The sequence below is a fragment of the Mytilus galloprovincialis genome, chromosome 1, assembly GCF_965363235.1.
Source record: "Mytilus galloprovincialis chromosome 1, xbMytGall1.hap1.1, whole genome shotgun sequence".
In the NCBI taxonomy this organism is placed as follows: domain Eukaryota; kingdom Metazoa; phylum Mollusca; class Bivalvia; order Mytilida; family Mytilidae; genus Mytilus; species Mytilus galloprovincialis.
The window spans coordinates 64,448,654-64,474,660 of NC_134838.1; the positions used below are offsets into that span (position 1 = coordinate 64,448,654).

At 30.8% G+C, this 26,007-nt stretch overlaps 1 protein-coding gene across 1 annotated transcript in view; it reads left to right on the forward strand.

Annotated features, from left to right (window-relative positions):
- The window catches only part of LOC143081456 (uncharacterized), a 115,512-nt gene that overhangs the window by 66,058 nt on the left and 23,447 nt on the right, over positions 1-26,007 (forward strand). The window contains exons 3-5 of the mRNA XM_076257360.1: positions 21,412-21,648; positions 22,505-22,708; positions 23,631-23,804. Coding sequence (XP_076113475.1) covers positions 21,412-21,648; positions 22,505-22,708; positions 23,631-23,804 — 615 coding nt within the window. The remainder of the gene's footprint in view (positions 1-21,411; positions 21,649-22,504; positions 22,709-23,630; positions 23,805-26,007) is intronic.

Here is a 26,007-nt window from a genome sequence, read left to right on the forward strand (position 1 = left end):
ATTTGGTTTTTGTGTGACATTTTCGAATTTCGTTTGATTTTTTGTTATAAATATTAAGTATTTGATATATTCGTTTGAATTGTTTTGTATTTTCCTGTACAAAAAAGAAGAAGTGGTATAATTGTCAATGAGACAAAACTCATAACTGTAATGTCATTCAAGACAATTTAAAAACAATCTAAAATTTACGGAAATAGAGTATCGAATATTTGACCAACTGCAAGAACATACATTCACTATATATAAGTTTTGACATTGTTTTTCAAATTTGATGTAAAATACAAATACAAAAGAGGGACGAAAGATACCAAAGGGACAGTCAAACTCATAAATCTAATACAAACAGACAGCGCCATGGCTAAAAATGAAAAAGACAAACAAACAACAGCACACACGACACAACATAGAAAACATTTATGAAAGGGAAGGGGATTGTAGTTACGACGTAAGGAACATATCCGATATCATTTGTGAAACGGTTATTCCATAACGGTCAACCAACTCGTGATGGCGTCCGTAAAATTTACGAAGGGATGATTTCAACTTCACCATTTGGAACTCTTGGTTTAATAGCTTCCTTGTGAGCAGCAACCCTCTATCCAGAAAATCATGATAGGAAAGGCAAGCACGGGAATATCGTATCAATTGGGAGATATATACCCCGTATGCAGGTGCTGCTGGAATGTTGCTACTTAGAAATGGAAAGTTCACAATTGGAAAGCTGAAATCATCTCTTTTGTGTGATATTTACAAAATTGTTTTTTTTTCATAGGGAAGACACATATTAAGTATGGCACTTCGTGAAGATTATCATATAGATATTGGATTGGATGGAACGTGTTTGATATTAGATATAAGTATGCATCTCATAACTTGCATACAACCAAAATCAGTACCTATGACAAATAATACTGATGTTTCAACAGTTCATGTAATTGTAAGTAATTTATAGTAATGTTTATTAAGACGACAATAATATTAAGTTGTGCACATTTTAATTAAAAAACAAAAATATGTGTAAATGGTTTTCTTTACAATTATATGTTTATGTATGCTTTTTATATTGAATAGAAAAAAGTTGTTGAGAAGATGTAAATTAGCACATTAAACAATTAAGCAATCAGCATAGACTACGAATTTAGTGCTTCTGATGCCTTTAACGGGGTTATCCGTTCCAAGTCATGTACCTGTATCAAGATAGAAACTATCTCGTGCCGAGTGGTGAAAACGTTTGATTGTGTTAGTTTTTATACACTTTTTTAATCCATGGCCAATCTTAACAATTATAAAACACAACTGCTAATTAACTGTATCATATATGGCAGAAGCGTATATATTTTGTTTATGACAATGATACACTGTTGTATTGAAAGTTTACTTGCCAAACAGACATGAGAGTAGAATACACATGACTTTCAAAATTATTTGCAGGACATTAAAACTCATAGATCGATAACAAACTGACAACGACAAGGCGAAAAAAGAAAACGACAAACTGATAAATAAAAGTACACAAGACACAACACAAAAAACTAAAGACTAAGCAGCACGAGTCCTAACAGAAACTGTGGGTGATCTCATTTGCACAAGAATTGTAAGCTTCACATGTGTCAACCGTAGTGTTGCTCGTTTTATTACAAACCCGTTAAATAGTCTAATTCGGTAGATCATTTTTGTGAAAAGGGGACGGGATTGCAATTACGACATAGGGAACATATCCGATATCATCTGCGAAACAGATATTCCGTAACGGTCAACTGACTCTTGATGGCGTTCGTATATTTCTTTATAAACTTTGATCACGCTTTTATATAATGTTGAGTGTGTTGGAGGCGAATGCATAAGATTGGTGTTAAAAATGAAATATCGTCCTAATTGTCTTAATAACACCAACATATTGTTCGTCACTAAATTGAATTATCCTTTCTTAAATGTATATATTCTGTACCAAATAATAGATCGTCTCCAAACATGTAGTTTTGACCGTTCGTCATCATAGTGTTGTTAGTGTAACGGAAATCTGTATTTCGATAGTTCAATTCAAATTCTTGAAGAATAAAAAAAGTACCCGTTCACAGAACACATTTTTTGACATCGAGTTCATTTTAAATAATACACAATACGTATAAACATAATAATAAATACAAAATCGAACATAGAACAAAAATTATGACTATATTTATCCATAAAACCACAACTATTGATTTCTATCTTTTATTATTATAACCTATCTTACCTTTTGTTAGGGCTGAAGATGAAAATGATTATACTGAACCTGATAAGTCAATATATGATGAACTTCATCAGATGAAGTAAATGTAGAAGAGGAACACAATACATGTGTAAACAGTTATATTGACGTACATGACGAATACAATGAACTCGGCCAACGATCACCAACAAATCCATATAATCAGCTTCAACAAGCAAGACTCGAAAATCAAAGACAAGACATGATATACAATGAAACAAATGCAGATGACGAATTGCAATGCAATATGCGAAGACATGATTATCTTATCTTATATAATGGATACGATGAACCTATATCACGAAACGATCCAGAAAGTCAACTTCAACTTGAACGATTGGACAATAATGACAACAAGACAAATTTCGATAACAGTAAAACGAATTCATCTAGCTCTCAATGCTTTTAGAATAAATATTTAGAAGTAGCATTATTTAATGTGAATGACAAATAAATCCGATGCTAACCGTATGTCTGCAAATACCATTCCATTTAAAATTGACTACTATATATATTATATGGATACTACATTAAATGTGGTTGATAGAAAATGTACCAAACACAATATTTACACGAAATTGAATATTATTAAACTACATGTTCTTCATTAATAGTAAACAGTATAATTTTCTTTCAACACTCATTGTAAAATCCGTATAATCCTTGGTAACGCCTCTGGATAGCAACTTGGCTTCTGATCGTTCTTTTTAGAGTTATGTTCTTTCTCATAATCTTTCAAAACAGTGTTGTCGCATTTAAAGTTTGCACTCTATTATCATTTAAACCATTCTCGAACGTGCACTTCTTGTATAAGAAATCTTAACAAAAGATGGTATTTGTCAAGAACATAAGATGCTCAATAAGTTTGCACTTTTGTGTACATGAGGATTAGCTTTTATTCTGAAAAATTGGGTAAAAATACAAAGATTACATAAACATTTAATGAAAAAGATTATAGATTCTAAAACAGCAGTTACAGAGAAGAATCAATATAGACTTGAAAGAATCGATTAAAACATAAGACTTGCGAAAAGCAACACCAGTAACCTATTACTATGGATACATAACACTACAAACTCCTCAGAGTCTGAATTGACCAGTTTTTGTGCTCGACCAGTAAAATCGAGCACACATTTTACTCGACTAGTCTCGACATTGTCTCGACTGTACTTAACTGTACCTAAGTGTACTCGACTAGGTCTCGACTAGGTCTCGACTTTACTTAATTAGTCTGATTCAGTACTTGATGATCTTTGTGTAGTCTGAAATGGTCTTGACCAAGGCTCGACCTGTCTCGACCTGTCTTGACTAGTCTCGACCTGTCTCGACTAGTCTCGACTCAGTCTCAACCAGTCTCGACCTGTCTCGACTAGTCTTGACCTTTAAATTTAGTTTTGACTGGTGTAAATCAGCCCATCTAACTAAATTAAATATTGATCTTAAAAAATTCAAGCTTATTAGGTAGTTTGATTTATTGCTGTGAAATGAAAGAATTTAATTTTACAATATGTAAAAAAAAATTATTATATAAAAATTCAGATAGGCATCTTTAATTTTTTTTATAACTTTTTCAAATCAACTTGGATTTTCATCAAACTATGCAGATATCTTAGATATATATCAAGCTTACTGAATCCCATTTCATTTAGTTTTTTGTTGTATTGCTGTAAAATTTAAGAATTAAAGTAATCTTGGTATAAAAAGCTAGGATTTGCAATTCGGACAAAATAGAGATAGTACACTTTAATTTTTTTAATAACTTTTTCAAATCAACTTGGATTTGCATCAAACTATGCAGCTATCTTACATATATATCAAGCTTACTGAATCCCATTTCATTTAGTTTTTTGTTGTATTGCTGTAAAATTTAAGAATTAAAGTAATCTTGGTATAAAAAGCTAGGATTTGCAATTCGGACAAAATAGAGATAGTACACTTTAATTTTTTTAATAACTTTTTCAAATCAACTTGGATTTTCATCAAACTATGCAGCTATCTTAAATGTATACTAAGCTTACTAAATCCCAGGTCATTTTGTTTTTTGTTGTATTGCTGTCAAATTTAAGAATTAAATTAATCTAGGTCAAAAAAGCTAGGATTTGCAGTTCGGACAAAATAGAGATAGTACACTTTAATTTTTTTTATAACTTTTTCAAATCAACTTGGATTTGCATCAAACTATGCAGCTATCTTACATATATATCAAGCTTACTGAATCCCATTTCATTTAGTTTTTTGTTGTATTGCTGTCAAATTAAAGAATTAATTTAATCTAGGTAAAAAAAGCTAGGATTTGCAGTTTTGACAAAATAGAGATGGTACACTTTAATTTTTTTTATAACTTTTTCAAATCAACTTAGATTTTCATCAAACTCTACAAATATCTTTGCAATATATTGATCTTACTGAATCATAGGTTGTTATTTTGTTTGGTGTATTTCTGTCAAATTTAAGAATTTAATTAACCAGTAGGTCAAAAAGCTACGATATTAGAAATATATCTTTTCTCATAATTTGGGAAAAAGTATACATAAAATATTAATATAATTCCTTTAATGTTTTATTCCTTTTGATATACACTATATAAATATATCAAAAAGGGATGAAACATTAGAAATTATTAAAATAGTTCTTCTGATTTGTGGTGATTTATAAAGCAATACCTTCTGCTTGGGGCAAACTTATTAAAAAGATCACATCTACCAGAGAGTTTTAAATTCTAAATAACATTTATTCAAAGTTGCAACATCCTGTTAAATCTAAATCGCAGGGCTTTTAATTCACTAGATAAGTAATACACGAGTTTAAGAAAAGTAGGGCTTTCTTTTTACCTGTAAAACTCACGTGTAATGATGTAATTAAATCATGTATAGTGTCATGTCATTAAATTTGACAAAAATATATTTTAAAACTTTATAACAACCTGGGATTTAGTAAGATCACCAAGGTAGCTATATAGTTTTAATAAAATCCAAGTTGATTTGAAAAAGTTCTTAAAAAGCTTGAAGTGTATTATCTCTATTTTGTTCGAACTGCAAATTCTAGCTTTTTTGACCTAGATTAATTTAATTCTTATATTTTACAGCAATACAACAAAAAACTAAATGAAATGGGATTCAGTAAGCTTGGTATATATCTAAGATATCTGCATAGTTTGATGAAAATCCAAGTTGATTTGAAAAAGTTATAAAAAAAATTAAAGTGTGCTATCTCTATTTTGTCCGAATTGCAAATCCTAGCTTTTTATACCAAGATTACTTTAATTCTTAAATTTTACAGCAATACAACAAAAAACTAAATGAAATGGGATTCAGTAAGCTTGATATATATGTAAGATAGCTGCATAGTTTGATGCAAATCCAAGTTGATTTGAAAAAGTTATTAAAAAAATTAAAGTGTACTATCTCTATTTTGTCCGAATTGCAAATACTAGCTTTTTATACCAAGATTACTTTAATTCTTAAATTTTACAGCAATACAACAAAAAACTAAATGAAATGGGATTCAGTAAGCTTGATATATATGTAAGATAGCTGCATAGTTTGATGCAAATCCAAGTTGATTTGAAAAAGTTATTCAAAAAATTAAAGTGTACTATCTCTATTTTGTCCGAATTGCAAATACTAGCTTTTTATACCAAGATTACTTTAATTCTTAAATTTTACAGCAATACAACAAAAAACTAAATGAAATGGGATTCAGTAAGCTTGATATATATGTAAGATAGCTGCATAGTTTGATGCAAATCCAAGTTGATTTGAAAAAGTTATTCAAAAAATTAAAGTGTACTATCTCTATTTTGTCCGAATTGCAAATACTAGCTTTTTATACCAAGATTACTTTAATTCTTAAATTTTACAGCAATACAACAAAAAACTAAATGAAATGGGATTCAGTAAGCTTGATATATATGTAAGATAGCTGCAAAGTTTGATGAAAATCCAAGTTGATTTGAAAAAGTTATTAAAAAAATTAAAGTGTACTATCTGAATTTTTATATAATAATTTTTTTTTTACATATTGTAAAATTAAATTCTTTCATTTCACAGCAATAAATCAAACTACCTAATAAGCTTGAATTTTTTAAGATCAATATTTAATTTAGTTAGATGGGCTGATTTACACCAGTCAAAACTAAATTTGAAGGTCAAGACTAGTCGAGACAGGTCGAGACTGGTTGTGACTGAGTCGAGACTAGTCGAGACAGGTCGAGACTAGTCAAGACAGGTCGAGACAGGTCGAGCCTTGGTCAAGACCATTTCAGACTACACAAAGATCATCAAGTACTGAATCAGACTAATTAAGTAAAGTCGAGTACACTTAAGTACAGTTAAGTACAGTCGAGACAATGTCGAGACTAGTCGAGTAAAATGTGTGCTGGATTTTACTGGTCGAGCACAAAAACTGGTCAATTCAGACTCTGAGGAGTTTGTAGTGTAAGGTAACAAGTGAAAGAATCATGAACGTCGAAAAGACAACGAAAACTATTTACATGTCAAAGATGTTTGGATGGTTTGGAATGGTTTCTGAGGAAAGAAAGTCGACTATAAAGTACATAAACAAAAAAAAAAAACGATAATTTAAGTCAATAAATATCAATAAAAACAAAACGGCACTAGTAAACAATTTTATTTAGGGCCCAGCTGAGGACCACCCCGAGTGCGGGTTTTTCTCGCTGCATTGAAGACCTATTGATGGCCTTCAGCTGTTGCCTGCTCTATGGTCGAATTGTTGTCTCTTTGACATATTCCCCATTTCGATCTTGATTTTATTTTTATATCTATGCTTAAAAGTAAAAAATCTCCAGATGAGTGTAAACTGTTTGATCCGCAAAATAATAAAAGAAAGAGATACATGTATACGAAAATTCAAAATATGCTAAGGTGTTATTGTTCAGGTCGCAACATGAATTCATTCTAATTTTTTTTTTAAATGATAAGATTCATTATCCATGAATATTTCAGAGGTTTGTTCAAAGCCTGTTAAATCGAAAAAATATTTACTTATGATAATATTGTATTTTAAAAAAAGTGATATGATGTTTCTCTATATTACTTGAAAGTTCCGTGTATTTGAAGTTCTCGGCAATGTGATTTCTTAGAAAAAATTGAGATACAGTAAATATGATTAATTAAAACCATATGATTGTTTAACAGGTGTGATATGGCATTTATAAATTGCAAGACACCAGTTTATAGCATAGGTCGTATGCATAAGTTAGATAAAAGTTGTAACAAATACATTTAAATTTTCATTGTCAATCTTATGGTCAAATGAAACATATGTAATGCGTTGCCGTGTTCGTCAAGCTATTAGTACATGCATTTTCCCCCGATGATTTAGCGTTATCTTTATTTGACGAAAACTATCAATAGTTTAAAGTTAAAATAGTAAACATGATCAATGTTGCTGTTCTAAGAATCAATGCTGTTTTGTGATTTTTATGTCTACGTTCAATTATGATGAAACGTGCATATCATTTATAGAAATGACCTCATGTATTGCAATTTTTAAGAAAACAGTATATCCAAGGTAACATTTTATGTACAAAAGAGGAAGGTTTTGTACCTTTATTCTACATAAAGTACCTCTGTTCATTTGAGAGATTAATTGCACAATTAATTGTTTTGATCAAACTTAAAAATTAAATATAAATGGAATACAAATGTTCCAATCATTGAATTACAATCTGACATGGTTTCTTATTGAATAAAATACTAAAGTTAAGTTGGATGATTGGGGTCTTAATTAAATTTTATATACAATTTTAAAAACTTGTCAAAATCAAGTTTTTATAATGCGTTACGTTTGTATTTCAAAAATATAACAAAAAGTAATGATCAACAGACTTTTTTCTTTTTCGCTACAGATTGTGCAAAATAGTCAGATTTTGTATAGATTATGACTGAAAATTAAGTTAAAAAGGAAAAATACACTCGAGAATTTAAAGAGAAAATTTGAGAAGATAAAAAAAATGGTGTCACCGAAACTGTTTTCGTGCTACATATCTAAATAGGTCAATTCACAAAAACTTTCTATAATAAAATTACTTTATTCTCAAAATTTGCACATTTCATTAAAGAATGAGATCTTCTTTCTAAAAATCCAAGATTGAGGAAGTCACCAGAGCCACCTTAAGCGCTATTTATAAGATCTAGTCTTTTGGAGTCTCGAATGACTTTAGTTCTAAAAATAGTTTTTGTCAAATATTCGTTCCTAGGAATTACAGGTAAAAGGTACTCTTTAAATTATAGTATTTCTTATCTAGACCAGGCGATCAGTTATTTGATGTTACAAATATAAAGGAACTTAATCATTAGAATTATAAAAGCTGTTATTTTTAACAAAAAATACTTGATAGTGTTATGATAAAACAATAGTAAACTCAGTTACAAATTCTGATAATTACAGAATATCTAGCAATTAAATTGATGTTTCTACACTATTGTTATTTATTACAATTCATGCAAACATATAATGTACGTATGAGTTCATTTCATATTTAATCGTTATTCTATCATATTACGGTGATATCTAAAAATAAGGAGGTTACTATTTTTTTTAACTCAAACGACTCCTGAAAAGTGGTAATCATACACTCTTCTTTTCTGAAAAAAAAGATAATAACAAAAACTATGTATGCCTTTTTTACAACATCACCCTTGGCAAAATACATGCTTTTTAATATTAGATGTAAACACCTTCACCAAACATAAAAATAGATTTATTGAGAGGCAACAATAAATATTTTTTAAAAGAACGATAATAGAATGGTATCAGGAACACCGCAAAATCAATCCAATTTTGCCCTTCTTTTTTTCTCTTAATTTTTATCAAGGATAAATTGTAACAAGTTGCACCGATAAAAAAAAAATTACCGTATTGGTGAAAATCATATTAAAAAATCAATGAGATACTATATAGTTTAATAACTGTTTAAAGGGGCATTAGTTGTCAAATTGGTTTTCACTGAAAAGACTAAACTTCTCAATTGTATTTCTTACCTGCTAAAAGCTATATCCAAAAGTTGTAAGGTAATCAATTTGCAATGAATAGGCTCTATAATAATGTGTGAGTATTTTAGTCTAAACGTCATCTAATTAACCATTCATCTGACCTCCGCCGATTGCCGACCGGTATAAACAAATACACTAGATTTGAATAGATAGCGAGCTCATGCAATTTGATTTATAAAGATATATATGTTAATAACGTTTGACATCATGAACATGAACAAGAACGAGTTTTCAGGATTGAATCAGTACCCTTGTTTCACTTTCAACGTTGCCATTATTTTGCTTTTAGTAGCTTAACATGCATAATTCATGGAGACCCATTCCTAGCTGAGGTGAAACATTAAAGGGTGACATGAATACAAATTCTTCATCGATGTCCCTTTTTTTAAATTGTTAACTGCACTAGCTGGTAAAAGTGAATTTATACAATACCTGTCTTTAATGAGGAAAATGTAGTTTTATTGACTTTTGAAAAACTGATATCTACTGAGGCCAACGTCAATTAAAACCCATATTTAACGAAACAAAAGACAATTTTTTTTTTTGTATTCCATATTCCGAGAGAAATGTCTATAATGAAAATTACTTACCATAACCAATTGTATATCAAACGTTTTTTATCAACATTATGCAAAAGCACGCGACGTTTTCCGCGATGAATATGCTTATTTTTTTCAAAATCACATTTTTATAGAAAAACTACTAAAGATTTATCAATATGGTATATTTAATTATTCCATTTTCATTAATGATTGAACACATCGTTTTTTATATATATCTTATCGCTTCTTTAAAAGCTTAACTGTTTTATACAATCGTAACTAGGTTTGTACATGTATATTACAGGTACTACACATATACCTTTAATATAGGACATAAAATAATCGCGCTATAAATTATATTAGATGTTTTTGTACATGTATTAAAGTACATTTATTGATCTTGGGAGATAAATAGCATGTTGAAAGATAACAGCATAAATTGGTTCGTCGAAATATTTAAAACTTCCTGTAAATATTTCAATTAATAAGGTGTTATTGGTTACTGTAACATTTGAAAACAGATGTAGGAAGAGTTTCAGGCACATTTGAAAATTAAGATACATTGGTTTTAACGTTGTATTTTTCAGTACAGTTGAGTTTTCATTTTAGCTCATTTATAGAAGGTAAGATCTATTTATATTTTTATCAAAACAGGAATAATTGAATCTATTTAAAAGTCATAACAGACTTAAAACTTGCTTACTTTTTATATTTGTTAATCGTTTATTGTTGTGTTATAAATCAGGACGTTTATTTTAATTCCATTTTGAAGTAGCTAATGCCTATTTCACAGATACATTTAATTCGAATTTAATTCGCTAATGGCGTTCACACACTTTTCCTTTTTAATTCGAATCGGCTAATTTGCATTGACCAATTCGCATTAGAAATTCGTTTGTGTTGATACGAATTAAAAGTTTATGTCGTTCGAACAGTAAAGCAAATTTAACGCGCATTTCAATTCGAATTAGAATTAAAGTTCGGACGTAAAACGTTTCGAATGCGAATTAAACTAATTCGAATTTCGGGTGAATTTAGCATAAAAATGTGTCATCATTAACATACGGCAGTTAATAGCTGCTTCTTCATGTTTATGTGCACTAATTACGCGTCTTAAATTGCAGACTAGTTGCTGCAGTGATATGAATCACAGTTTGCGACTACGCACGTAAAAATATCAATTAGACAAAATTGCTAAAAAATATTAAAAAAAATTTAGAATAAATGGATCTCAAATATAGACCCGCAAGATCCTTATAAATCATTACTATATCTGATTAATTTAAACAAAAGCATATCTTTTGATATTTTTGATTGAAATGATAACAGAATTCTGATTTAACTGTGGTTATGTAAGCACGTAATCTTAATGAATATGATACCAAAATAATAACTGTCCCTTTCTATTGTTTTATATATACATTGATATAGTTTCAAACTGCCATGGAAACTATAAACAAAAATTTGTGGTATTTCGTTTCGTATTTTTGATTTTCTCTCATTGAACGGCGATGTTCCTTTGGCCCTTTTTTTCTGGATGTGTATATTTTGATACATATTCGCTATGCTCGTGTTTTAAGGGGAAATATTAATATTCTAATGAACGTAATAAATGTATGATAAGTAGTGTAAAATCAACTTTGTGATTTCGTTACCTCTTACTGATTTAAATGTGCACAATAAAAAAAAATCCTTGACACATAAAAAAGAAGATGTGGTTTGATTGCCACAAGAGACCAACAGACACATAAATTAACAACTTAAAGTCACAGTACGGCCTTCAAGAATGAACAAAGCCCATACCGCATAGTCAGCTATAAAAGGCACCGACATGACATTGTAAAACAATTCAAACGAGAAAACTAACGGCGTAATTCATCTACAAAAAATAAATGAAAAACAAATATGTAACACACAAACAAACGACTACCACTGAATTACAGGCTTCTGACTTGGGACTGGCACATACATACAAAATGTGGCGGGATTAAAAATGTGGCGGGATTAAACATGCTAGCGGGATCCCAACCCTCCCTCTAACCTGGAACAGTAGTGTATCAGTACAATATAAGAAAAAAACTATAAAATCAATATGATTTATACACTATTCCTACCTACTCCATCAAGTATAATATGTAAAACAATAGAAGTTACATAGTGACCCAATGGGTAACTTTGTCTATTATCGGCCAAAAAATATGATATTTATAGTTAGAGTTCGAATAATCATACATTAACATACATCAAAAAAAAGATGTTTATTGGTAAAAGTTAACTTTTAAGAATTATTTTCTGAAGATTTATAGAAGTCAATCGGACTATATAACGATTGTGCAGGAATTTCCTATTCAAATGATCAGTAGATTCTTGATCAGAAAAAGCTTACCTAAATTAAATGCCAAAAAGATGATTGTTGTCAATTCTTGTTAAAATTTGCCCAGTAGTTCAAGAAAATATTTTTTGAAAGTTAATAGACGACGATGGACATCGGATGCAAAGTCATGAGAGGGGTTCACGTTGTCCATTGGGTCAGATTATTCAAACACTGAACTGAACTAACATAAAACATTATTTTTTTGTAAATTAATACTCCCTTACACAGGTAAACGTCGAACCGGAATAATACCTTTGACACCACTAAATAGCAATAAAGATCTTTTAATATAAAATTACTGGTCAGCGTCGTCATAACAGTGGCTGAGTAAAATTTACGTGAATAATTAAGATCAATGAAAATATGACCATACGTATTCGATTTCTTTTAATTTTTACATGCTAGTATTTATCACATAGATGTGTTGAAAATCTCGGTTAAAGGGTATATTATCTTAAAACGATCAAATGACTTCAAATTTGTATTGTGTAGCTCTTATCTTGGTATGAATGAGAAATATTGTTTTTGTCGTGGCTTTATAAATCAAAACACAGGATAAATGACTCTATCGAAGTTTAAATCTTCCTGTCAATTAAATTTTATGAGACCGATTGAAGGTGTGTGAATTCTAGTGGGAAGGTAGTTTTTAGTTAAGTGCAAAGTAACAATTTGTTAGATCTGCTTTTGGCTTCTGGTTAAAACGGTTATGCTGAACGTGTTTGATAAATTATAAATATAGCATATACAAAGAACAATGTCTTCGTAAATTAGTTTTTAAGTAGCGACGGCTTCAACATGTTGTTTTAGTATTTTAGTTTTGAATTGTATTCATGTTTACTTTAGGCTACGTTCTTCATTGTGTTCATAAGTAGTGGGGACAAGAGAAATATTGAAATGTCGCGACTTCGCGGAACTGAGCATGCGGTTTGTGCTTTGCTACCAGTTAAAAACCGCATGGTAGCCTATATTCGTCCGCAACATGTGGATTAATTTTTATTGCTGGCGTATTGGCAATCATATCATGTATTCTGTTTTTTTTTTTCATAATACAGTGACACAGAAGCAGAACGACATAAAATAGAAAAGCATACCAAATTCTCCATTATTTAGCTTACGAGCATTAAATATACTTATAATACAATAAATATCAATTTCTCTATGTTGTATATAAACGTATTCTTTAAAAAAAAAGAAAGGTTTAGGTTCTAATCTTTATTTCAAAATTTATCATATTAAATCTTAAAAACGTTGTTATCTGATAAAATTGACAAACAATACCAATAACGCATATTGCAAATACATTTAATTTAATTGTATAAATTAATCCTGATAAATAAAAATCTAAATAAAAAAAAACAATGATGTACGGTAACTAATATACTGACCGGCTTTAGAAACGCAACACTAGATTATTTTTGTATTATTTTTGAATGAATGTGTCCCCGTCAAAGCGATGACTGCATGTTACAAACGCCAAAATAATTGTCTCAACGGTCAACAAAGTCTGTCTGATATGTTTTGGGTTCTTTTTTGCACCTTCTGGTTTTGCATTTGTTCAACCCATTAATTGATTTTGGCAATTATGCGGTCGGAACTTGAGGGCTTTTAAGGTTTTCCTTCAGTCGATTCTTTGGCAATTCAGTTGATGGGAAACATTTATGGCATGAATCTGTACTCAATGGCACTCGGCAATTTGATTAGCAGTTGACGTTGCGGCCGTAAACCTGTCTGGCAAATGACGTTGCGTAATCAAATTCTGTTGACGTTTTATTGTCTCTAAACGTTTATCTGTTCATTGATGGCCAGCAACAAATCTTGTCTACTTGTATCGTTGTCGGAAGGACAGTAAGACGAGTTTCTGAAGTCATACAGTATAGTTGCAGCACGTTTATGGTTTAATGTTTGCAGTATTCTTAAGGGGTAATTCAGTTTTTTGTTTCTCAGTCTTGGTCGAATGGAGATGCAACATTTTTAAACTGGTTTAAGTGAGGCAAAGGATTGAAAGAACTGTTTCACAAAGCAAAACAACCGAAACAATCTTTCATGGGTCCAAAATTTCGCTTTAAGAAATTCGTGCGACTTAAAAAATTCGGTATGTTCAATAACCACAGGTAAGTCAGATTTTGATTTTTTGTACAGAGAAAGGAGTATGATAAGCATGGAAAGTAGTTGTAAGAAAATCAAACAAGATTTAGTGAAAAAAATCAACAAAATGAATGTTGCGTTTCTAAAGTCGTTCAGTATATATATCATGTTCATGAACGGCTATTGTTCAGAGTGCTACCATTACTACTTTTTTTTCTTTTTCTGCATCAATTAACAGTGCCATCATGTCCTCTTTTTATTCAAATAATTAAATCATCAACAAAAAATCAGCAGTTATCACATATCTGATCGGTCGCGTTTAACTATCTTGATTCCCCGCACCAACCAAAACTGACATATTTTCACTTGGTTAGGTAAATCTGAGACTACTATATCACATGAACTAGTAGTAGTAGCAGTGAAAACGTATATAGCCGCATGTTAAATCAGTAAGTTTTCTTAAGTCAGGATTGATTGAATGACAGTAATATTGGAACACAAAGCTGTCTTGTATATAAAAAATATGTTTCCCAATCAACGAAAACTGACCATATGTGCACTCTTCTATGGAAATTCATATGATCCTCTTTATTCACAATGTTTACTTGTATATAAGTTCAGCAGTTTTGATACCTCATGCTGGCTAGTATACCTACATTTTTTACGGCATCAATCTAATTTGCACTTGATCATTTACTTTTAAATGTTCGCTTGACGAATCAGTATTTTGTAATGTTTATGTATAATACAAATGACAGAATATTGAAATACAATGACTTCAACATTTTATTCGCAACAATTTAGAGTGCCAACACCTCTTGTTATTCAAAATAATGAACATACTACTAATTCAGTTGTTTTGATATCTTAAACTGGTTCGTATCATTAAACTGTTTGACCCAATTAACCAAGAAGCACCATATTTGCATTTTAGTATATTAATGCATATAGCCGCACAATACATCTGAATGGGGTTTTTTTCAAATGTTTTTGTATATTACAAATTACAGATGTATTGGACCACAATGATGACACCATAACTTAGTCAGCTTCAATTTAGATTGCCACCATATCCTCTTTGAATTGATCATGTTCAATAGATTTCCTGCCCCAAAAAGTCAGTAGTTTTAATAGCCAAGGCTTGCTACTTTTACAAAATCATGTTACTGCATCAACCAATTCTGACCATATAGCACATTTATTGTGGAAATTTATCAAGCAGCATAATACATTATTAATATTGTATAAGGCTGGACAATTGTACGATACAAATGACCGCAAAAATAGGAACATGGGGACCACAATGACAACAAAATGTTGTTCGCATCGATGTTGAGTTCCAACATGTAATCTTTTGATTAAAAAAATCACTCATAACAAACATATACTAGTTTTAATACCTCAGGTAGGCTAAAAAAATTAAATAATTTGACACCATCAACGATAACAGACCATATGTGAATATTATAATGTAAATTTATATGGCCTTTCAATAAAACAGAAATTTTCCACAGGTCTGGAAACATTTAATTACATCAATATTGGAGCACTTTTAGTATCTGACGGTTGTACATGTTGTATAACAACACTTTTTAACTGCATCATCCAACATTGACATGTCTGATTATAATTGAACCTTAAACGAGTTGGGGGGCAGATTTTGAAACTGGTAGGAAAAATAGACATATGAATGATAAAATGTCTACAAGATTACACCATATATTTTGTGTAACAATCATCATTTATGAATTTGTTCCAAATCAAAAGAGCCTTTGAATTTAATGTTCATTGTTCGATCTAAACTCTACAGGCTAGGCCGGGGATGAACAATTCGTTCATTCTTGAGCTTAATTTGAAATATATTCAATTACCATTCCGGATTTTACAAGTTCTATACTTTCAATGAAAAAACTAAGACTTTTCTCCTTGTTTTTGAAATAGCAGATATAAGGGTTGCTATTTCTTATTACGCATTCCTTAAATGTAATGTCTGTAAAATAAGGACATTAGTACGTATATTTTATGGCTAAACAGTATTTATTAGGAGTTTTGTCTTTTCGAAGTGAAGACTTCAATTTGACCACTTTCAACTCCTGGTTTAATGAATTCATTGTGAGAAAAATGTGGATAGAAAGTGCACACTCTAGCATATTGTATCAACTGTGCGATATTCACTCCAAGTAAAATGTCAATCTCAGTACAATATTGCTGTAAAATTTACGTACTTTAGGTATCTACGTTTCAATATCGATTGCTTAATTGGGCGGTAAAATAATTCTTCGTGTTTAATATTGACAAACTTAATATACTGAAAGGTACGTTTTTAGTGAAGTAAAATAATTTATTTGTTTTAATTGAAGTTACAAAAAAATAAGAAGGGGTAAATTGAAAGTTTAGTAGTTTATGTGTTTAATATAAAATAATTTTAAAATGTTAAATAATAATGTTATAGTTGGTTTATTTCATGTGTTTAGTGTATTAACAATAAGGCATTGCTTTTGTTTGTAAGTATTGACAATGTCTATAAAATTTTATTCAGGTATCTGGATCTGTATGGGCATTAAACTATGTGCTGTTGTTGTAATAATCATTATCAAAAAATATTAATACTATTAATGTCCATTTCATTTTTTTATGTCTCTTTGAAGTTGTTATATTATTGCTTATGTTATATGGTATATGTGACCTTTCAACTTCATTGTTCTTTTTATCCCAAAACTTACATAACATGGTATATTAAACATACATATACACCTATGTCACATTTTTATCGTTATTTATATTTTCTAGCTCAAAACTATTTGGAATGTGAGATTATTCAACAGCTTAATATGATATCAGTGTTACTTATTCACACAACTGTTTTGTTGACAGTCACTGCACAAAGTAAGTCATTAAAATTGAGTCCATTTGATATCAAGTTATTTTTTATTGTAAATTTCAACAATTGTAACAATGTGAAGATTATTTAATTTCAATTATTAGTATGAGCATGATCACTGATTTGTAAATCTATTTCTAATCTAATCGCGTATACTTATAACTATAATGTGTTCTTTGTTTTACTTTTACAACCCATTTTAGTACTTCAATTTGAACCTGGATAAAACAAAATGTTTTATAAACTCAAATAAATGAACAGACACTTAACACAAAATACGCCAACCCCAAAACTGTTACTTCTAATAGTTGAAATCTGTACTTGCTCAGATAAATTTTATAAACAAAACATTTAATTAATGAAAAATGTTATCCATCATTGCAGCAGGCTTTTCGATTGATTGCGTTTCGTTGGTCACACGTGACAGTTTCGGTGATATATCAGTTAATTTCATTCAGTGTGACTGTTTGTTCCAAATCACCACCGATTGCTTTCTTACTTTGGGAAAACCTCAGTAATTGTGTTTAACCACTACTCTTTTTTCATATAAGAACAATAAAACAAGTCCATTTTACATCTGTAAACCTGCTGTCATTTTCGAGTGCCTATACGTTATCTTTATATTCAAAATTAGTACGTTTCAGTACAACATTTTCAAATTTGAGATACATGTCAATAACAAGTTTGATAAGCAATATTTACACGCAATCAATAACTCGAACACATTTGCTCGGTATAAACGAATTGTTAGTTTAACTGATTTTGAGTTTGTGACGATTTAATATCAGTTCTATGAAACTGTCAAAATTATTTGGTCACAGTATGTCACAGATTTTAATAAAACTCTGTTCAATTTCTCATGATGATCAAAGTGTTGAAAAGTTTTTCATAGCAACGGTTGCCATGGAAATCTAGTCCTTAGTTATAGAAGTGCTGATTTAGCATTTGACACAATTGCAAGTAAACTAATGATAGTTATAACAAAGAAGGAAGATTTTTTTATTCTCATATATTTTTTGTGATTTCTAATGTGAAAAACCTCGATCCCATCAGTTATAGCATCTATAACATGCATGTTTTGGTGATGAATGCAAATGTATGCCTCCATTGACAATAAAAAGGTATTTGCCCAGTGTTTTGACATAAATCAAGTAGTTGGCAAACATCTATCAGTATATTGTAAGACAATGAAAAAGTAACATCAATGGAGAAACCAACATTAATAAATTAGAATACATGTATTAGTCTACTATTTACCAACATTCGATTCTTCAAGTAATTTTATATGCTCAAAACATTAAAAAAAAACAAAAAAAACAGGTAAACAGGCAAAACAAAATTGTTTCAACAATACAACCTTCATATACATCATGTTGTTAATTGATTATAACATGTACATTTATAATTTTAAACATATTGTGTCTTGCTGAATAATGAAACATCTTAATCGGTGCAAAAAGTATTAGTATGGAAAGAAAATTCAACAGTTCTCTTTTAAATACTCAATCGTTCTGTTGATAATGCCGAAAATGTCTCTGCTGTTTAAATATAGTGCATGGCAACAAATGTATTTGCAAAGCCAATGCAGTACCGACAAGAAAGATGCAAACATACGACTGTTTCAAATATTTACTCTTTTCGTTTCAGAGAACCTTACACCATTTGGCATTGCAACTCAGAGTTCGTCATTGTCTAATGATACAAATAATGGCAAACCGGAAAACGCAATTAATCCACCAATATCAAATCAGTATTCCTTAAACCTTTGTTCAAGTACAAAACTTACAGAAACTGGTATGAGGACAGCATGGTGGATGTTCCAATTATCTCTAGGCTTATCTTACGTAACAGATATAACAATATACTACAGAGAAAACTGTAAGTATCACTAATCAATATTCAATACCATAATCATGTAAAAACTTGTCCTTTACCACTATTATTACACTTTCATATTTTCAAGATTTTTATTTATATAACATTTTTGTTCGACATTACATTAGTCAGTTTGCCAGAAAATGTCAGGATTTAATTCGTACAAACACTGGGACAAAATTCTGACAGGTGTACCCTAAAAGATGTTTAATTATCAGATATTTTTAGTCGACAATTATTCCAGCTGGGGTTACTTCTAACATATCTTAAAATTTGCCTGAAACTGTAGGAGATGTTTGTCAGTACACACACTAGAAATATTCTGACAGTCCTACCCTGGAAGATTTTTTGTCTTACCCATGGTCAGTGTTGACAATAACTAATAAAACGATGGAAGGAACTTTTCTTCAACTTTATGAAAAAGTACTACTTCATATTTTGAGTGATGTTTCCTTTCTAAACTTGGTTGATTAGTTTACAAGCATTTCCAAAAGACAATTATAATGTTTGTACGCACACGGTAACTTGTTTTAAAATATCTGAAATCGTTATGGGACATGCTATGGTATAGTTTTCCTACATTCGTTAAAATAGTTTCAGCCCGGTTCCATTCATTTAGGTTTCAGTCCAGTATTCCACATTCCAAGCTAAAAGACAAATTGAAAGAGTTGGTATTGCTTTGCTTCTTAATTCTCTGAAACTGATATTATCAAGATGCTTGATTAATTGATTGACAACATATTTGTTATGTTCGGAGGACGTGTTTTTCATCAGACTGTCGGCATTCCAATGGGAACAAACTTTGCCCCTCTACTTGCCGACTTGTTTCTTTAGTATTATGAGGCTGACTTCATGCAGGAACTTCTTAGGAAGAAAGATAAGAAGTTAGCAATATCCTTTAACTCTACTTTCCGCTATGTAGATGATATTCTTTCATTAAATAATTCAAAATGTGTAACTATGTGGAACACATCTATCCCATCGAGCTCGAGATAAAGGATACTACAGATACAGTTAAGTCGGCCTCATATCTTGACTTACATCTAGAAATTGACAATGAGGGTCGGTTGAAAACAAAACTTTACGACAAAAGAGATGATTTCAGCTTTCCAATTGTGAACTTGCCATTTCTAAGTAGCAACATTCCAGCATCACCTGCATACGGGGTATGTATCTCCCAATTGATACGAGATTCCCGTGTTTGCATTTCCTATCATGATTTTCTTGATAGAGGGTTGCTGCTCACAAGGAAGCTATATAGCCAAGAGTTCCAAATGGTGAAGTTGAAATCATCCCTTCGTAAATTTTACGGACGCCATCACGAGTTGGTTGACCGGTATGGAATAACCGTTTCACAAATGATATCGGATGTTTGTCTTACGTCGTAACTACAATCCCCTTCCCTTTCATAAATGTGACCTACCGAATTAGACTATTTACCGGATTTGTTATCACATAAGCAATACGACGGGTGCCACATGGGGAGCAGGATCTGCTTACCCTTCTAGAGCACCTGAGATCACCCCTAGTTTTTTGGTGGGGTGCGTGTTGTTTATTCTTTAGTTTTCTATGTTGTGTCATGTGTGCTGTTGTTTGATTGTCTTTTTCATTTTTAGCCATGGCGTTGTCAGTTTGTTTTAGTTTTATGAGTTTGACTGTCCCTTTGGTATCTTTCGTCCCTCTTTTTCATACATTTAGGTTCAGCTCAGTTTCATACCTTTTAGATTTCAGCCCAGTTCCATACAATTAGGTTTCAGACCAGTTCTATACATTGAAGTTTCAGACTATCGTTCCAAACAGTTGGTTTTAACAGGTATCGGACTGAAAGGGTTAAAAACAGTTTTAATTTATCAGTTTCGGGTTAGTTTGATAGATGTTGAAATTCATTTCATGTAGCATTTGTTGCATAATCGGTAGTAATAGCGTAAACTGTTTGACTCTTCAAATCCAGGAAACTGTTTTAAACCCGGAGATAAAAATATCCGAAACATCCCCGCCCGGTTACACGTTACAATATAATGACGTGCAATAAAAACCGGCATATGAAAGGGCAAACCTTTTAAATAGTGTAATAAATAGAACACAAGTGCAAAGCAAACAATAAAATAGTACCTACAGAATACCTGTCATCTTCAATTCATTATCATAGTGCAATGTGAAAATATGTCATTTATCATTCACGATATCAGCAACTAGAATTAATTTCAAACAACGAAAAATCTTCAATAATTCCACCAAAACATGGTGTTCTCAACAAAACATTATTATAACAATTCTAGACAATCTTTCGGTTATGATGATACAGGAAATCAAAATAATAGAACTAATTTATAATTAGGTAATATATGCATACAGTCGAGAAATAAAATTAGATGCTTTTATTACAGATGCTATTCGGATGAGGGGATTTAAATTATATGTGACCAATACATCAACTATTCCACCTGCCGGTTATCTCTGTTATGAAGATCCTTTTTCTCCTAGAGGTCCTTATCCAAACATTACTCAAACAATTCCTTGTAATCAACTAGGAAAATATGTCATTTATTACGATAGTTTCGGATCGGATGAAGTTTCTCGTGTCTATGATCCTATTGTTGAGTTATGTTATGTTGCAATAGATGGTGAGTTTTGTATCAAAAGTATTGAAATCGTTTATACAAACTGTTTCCATTGTTGTTTGCATGCAGTTTCAGATATAAATACACTCATCATAGATACCAGGACTAAATTTAGTATACGCCAGACGCGTCTACAAAAGACTCATCAGTGACGCTCGAATCTAAAAAAGTTAATACCAAATAAAGTGCGAAGTTGAGGAGCATTGAGGACCAAAATTCTTAAAAGTTTTGCCTCAGGTAGAAAAGCCTTAGTATTTCAAAAAATTCAAAAATTTGTAAACAGTAAATTTATAAATATAACCATATTCAATGACAACTCATGTCAGCACTAAAAGTGCTACCTACTGGGCTAACAATTTGACATCAAACAACACAATCAAACGAAATATATAAATATATTATTTCGTTACAAAACTAGTGATATCGCTTCTTACTTTAACATGAGGATGGGAAAGGAATGATACGTCGGTTATGTATAGCTTAACAACCCTTTTAATCAGTTCAATTATGTTCCTAACGAGATATCGAACTAATCAATAAGTTAGTTTTGTGAGGAACATAATTCTGACTTGAAACAGGCTGCGCACGGATTCAAAAAAGAGTTCTTGCTAAATCATTTTGAAAATATATCTATAGAATGAATACGATTTAAGATTAACGCCACATTTCATCTATGTAATGAAATTTGAACATTATATTCAGTTGAGAACGTCGTTTGGCAATGTCGTTTTACAACATAAAAGATTTAAAAAATCCATGATAAAACAAAACGTTTATTTATCCGATATCTACAATTTTATCAATCTTACATTTTTAACATTGTATTTCTGATGCAAATAGATAGTTAAATTTGTTTAAGGTTGTCCAAAGAACTTTTGGGGGAGAAACTGCGAGATATCTTGTGCAGTAAGTTGTATGGAGCAGCATTGTTTTCCTGAAAATGGTTCCTGTATATTTGGAGGATGTAGCAATAAAAACTGTTTAAAGAACATTTGCGATAATGTTACAGAAGTTTGTACCGAAGGTTGTCAAATAAGGCGTACAGGACCCTATTGTAACAAATGTAAGCAGTTATGTTTACATATTCAGGACGATGGAATAGTTCTTTTTGCAATTATCATATTTCATTAAATAAATATAACTTTATTTGGGTAAAATTAAAATAGTTTTTAATAAAACAAAAAAACAAAGATTTGTATCTATATGTTTACTTAGCTATATACATATATTGTGATTACTGTTTATAGATTTTAATTTAATGACAAAGCAGTGAAAGGTTAATAAATGGAAATGTAGGTTTAGGTGACCTTATTTAAGCCTTAACACACATTCAAAAGAAAAAGGCATTAATGTGATCTTCGGTTGCTTTCATCCACGTCATTGTCATTGTTCTCTATAGCCTAGTTGTCTAATATGCATGCATTCAACGTCTCCCTAATGTTATGTGCGAAACAACCTTGAATAAATTGTAAAGAATCGTATTTATACTAATGTTTCTACATATATATTACTAAAAAAAAATTAAAACATCACAATTTCACAAACGAGTAACATATGATCACATAGACGACAATATTATAATTTTGATATTTTTGAAAAAAAAACCTAATCATGCTAATGTCACTTTATTTTGTATTTAAGTTTAATTTTGTTTAAATTACTCTCATGCATGTTTGACGGCTGAATTGTTGTGTTGGTTTTGTATTCATTCCTGGTCAAGATTTATAATCAAATCTTCACCGATGCATAAAACAATAAAAACAAAAAGAAATTTGGCAAACATCATCCAACGACAATCACTTTATTACAGACTCCTGACTTTTGAAAGTTTTGTTTAACAATTTATTTAAAATTGAACATTTCATCTCTAGGTTGCTTATACATTGAAGTGTATGCCAAACCTCTACATATCTTGTTTTTTACAACTTGTATCACATTGTGAAATTAAAACTATAAACAGTCATCCAGCGTGAATTTACTTACAGATAATCTTGCATTCGGCAGCTCAATTTTGTTTAACTCAATTGGAACTGAACAAGCTAGTCTAGCAATTGATGGAAATTTAACATCGTGTGTCACAAGTCGAGGATCTGAGATATGGATACAGATGGATCTAAAAGAAGTAACCATTGTGACGGAAATATATTTCATTTTAGGTGGTACGTTTTTATAGTTTTATACCGGGTTCCCCTTGGTTGATTTTCTTTTTTGCCTCCTCTTTTGCCAAAACAATACTTTCAATTATTTCGTTCAAAATTTTGATTCTTCATTACAGAAAAATGTCTTATCTATTTTATCTCCATTTTTAATCTACATTGTTATAAACAATCACTCATTTATCACGAAGATCAACAGTATTTTTCTGACCATTGATAGAAGAAAAACATGAAAAGAAAAACTTTTTTTTTCTGAGACACATGCGTTGCAAAATATTGTAATGTACCATTTCAAAACAATAATTTCAAACTTGATCAAAACATTCTTACAACATCTCACCAAAAATGCGTCGTCAAAGAATGTTTTCTGAAGTTTTGACGTCAATTAACTAAATTTGTAAGTTTCATTCTGTTTTTATAGGCTGTTGGTTTAGTTTGTCTCATGTGTTCTTATGTCTTTTTAACATAAATCATCTCAAGGTGTGGAGATGTACATTTTTAAATTTAGTAATCTTCTCCTGGGTCGTCCGTAAAACGGCTATTATAATCCCGGGTTGAATTAATTCAATGAAATAGATTTCGTCGCTGTTTGCGATAAGTCTTTCGGTCACATCCGTTTTATGTACAAGTATACATTGACGAATAGGTCCAGCCTTGCTAGTACATGGATTTTTTTCAGTACGACAGTTATAACATTGGTAGCAGGACAAGTCTCGAACTAAGACATTTCTCGGACTTTTACTTTTAATTTGGTGAATGCATTTTACTGAAGGGACAACTTTGAATGATCTATATCTATTTCGTGGCATTTCAACAACAGAACGAAAAATTACCCTCATAAATATATATGTAGACGACTGTCTTGGTGTCTTACAATTGTCTTTGCAAAAGTTGAACATACCATTGACATTTTGAATCCAAAAATTTCCCCTTTCAAGAATAAATCGCTAAAAGATAAACACAATTTATAAAAATAGCAAAATTTAATCTGTTTCGAATCTATGTTTTGAGTCTGTCAACACGATTTTTTTTTTCCACATTTCACCAAACGATTTGTTTTAATAATCAGGATCATTTAGCACATGTACTACAAAGTTGGAAAAACGCGTTTTAAGGGTTTTTCGACGTTTTCAGACGTTTGGACAAAATGACCGTTTTGTAATATTTTGTAGAATTCAATTCATTTAAGACCCAAACATGCAGTTAACAATAAAGGATCTTGATCTTTTGTACTTTTCATGTATCTAACTTTTGTTTTGATAAATTATAAATTGCTTATTGAAATATCAAGTAAAAAATCTGCATTTATTGCTTTGACAAATGAAATTATTATATTAACTTAGACAAAATGATTACCGCATGAAAAACGACTTTCAAGAGTAGATTTTATAGAATCTATTTTTATTTTTAAATGTTGAACAATGAGGCAAATGTTTGTACTGTAGATGTTATTATAATCTTATTTTTTAAGACACTTTCTGCTATATCTACTTATAAAAATCACTTTTAGTCGTTGAGTTAACGAAAAAACGTCGTTAGACATTTTTCTTATTCCAACGTAATATGCAGCCGCCGACTCAAATAAAATCTGAGAAAATAACAGCTTCAACGCCACATGTCGTTGTCCCCGCCAAGTCTTAGGAAGATCAGAAAATAAGAAAAAGGTTAATTTTACATAGGAGTTAAACAGTTGTTTTAACGACAAAAGTATTTTATATTCCTTCCTGTGTGACACTTGAATTTTCTGACGTCAAACACGCGACTCGACACTAAGAGTTGATGTGAATGCAGTCACAGGACTTCAAATATTTCAATAATTTGTGGGTTGATTTAAAATACATATATAAGTAAGCAAAGAATGTGGTTGTTAGATTTGATAGATGCTTTTTGTGCTTCTTTGTTGTATGTTTGTTTGTTTTGAAATTGTGACACAGTGATGACTGATGTTCCCATATTTTGACAATGTTACCTATAATGTCTGTTTTGTTAACGCATCGTTGTAAATATAATTGAATTTGATACGACTGTCATACAAGTGAGAGGTTTAGCACTATAAAACCAGGTTCAATCCACAATTTTCCAAATTTGAAAATGCGTGTAACAAATCAGGAATATGACAGTTGTTGTTCATTCGTTTGATTTGTTTTATCATTTGATTTTGCCATTTGATTAGGGACTTTCCGTTTTGAATTTTCCTCGGAGTTCA